Source organism: Penaeus monodon, chromosome 20 (assembly GCF_015228065.2).
Source record: "Penaeus monodon isolate SGIC_2016 chromosome 20, NSTDA_Pmon_1, whole genome shotgun sequence".
NCBI classification, from domain to species: domain Eukaryota; kingdom Metazoa; phylum Arthropoda; class Malacostraca; order Decapoda; family Penaeidae; genus Penaeus; species Penaeus monodon.
The window spans coordinates 18,320,491-18,321,158 of NC_051405.1; the positions used below are offsets into that span (position 1 = coordinate 18,320,491).

The 668-nt window shown below is 35.8% G+C and overlaps 1 protein-coding gene across 1 annotated transcript in view; it reads right to left on the reverse strand.

The window, feature by feature from the left end:
• LOC119585673 (cell division cycle protein 16 homolog) overlaps positions 1 to 668 on the reverse strand; it is a gene marked incomplete in the record, with an annotated part of 8,144 nt that overhangs the window by 165 nt on the left and 7,311 nt on the right. Inside the window, 2 exon segments of the mRNA XM_037934349.1 lie at positions 1 to 111; positions 379 to 519. Coding sequence (XP_037790277.1) covers positions 1 to 111; positions 379 to 519 — 252 coding nt within the window.

The following is a 668-nucleotide window of genomic DNA, read 5'->3' on the forward strand; positions in this document are numbered from 1 at the left end:
ATGGACTCTGATCATCCATTACCATATCCTCAATGAGAAGTGCAGTTGACTGACCTAAGGACTGGCTCAGAGAATCTCTCCCAACATCTGAAGAATGCATCACGGGCTGACCTGTATACCAAATCCAAAAAAGATTTACTGGCAATAGTACATTGTTGTAATAACACCTGTAACACAAAATATTTGAAATACTCTGATTACAAAAGTATGTCTTAACTAATAGCATATATCTTTTTTTATCTACGAATTATGCAAAGAATTTTTAAAAAATTATCAACCATTTAGTCAGCCTGGAAATAACAGAATAAAACCACTGAGAAGAAAAAGGGTCAAAGGATAACTTTCTATACTACACTGAAAATTACCCGAACTACCCACCTATGCTAGATCCCAGTAGATTCGAGTCGCTAAGAGGATCATCTGCTGAGGCTGGAGTAATGTCACTGGTTATGTCACTTGCATTGGTGTCAGTCCCCACAATATCAGAGGGAGGATCTAACTGTGGTATGTTGTCATCTCCTGGGGTTGTGTGGATATACTACAGGTTAGTTCATTATTTGCAGAACTGACACAGTGATTATGTTTTTTCAAAAGTGTCATTCATTATACTTAATTACCCATTATTACTTTTTAGCTTTTTGTATCTTTACTCTTAAATCTATAATGAT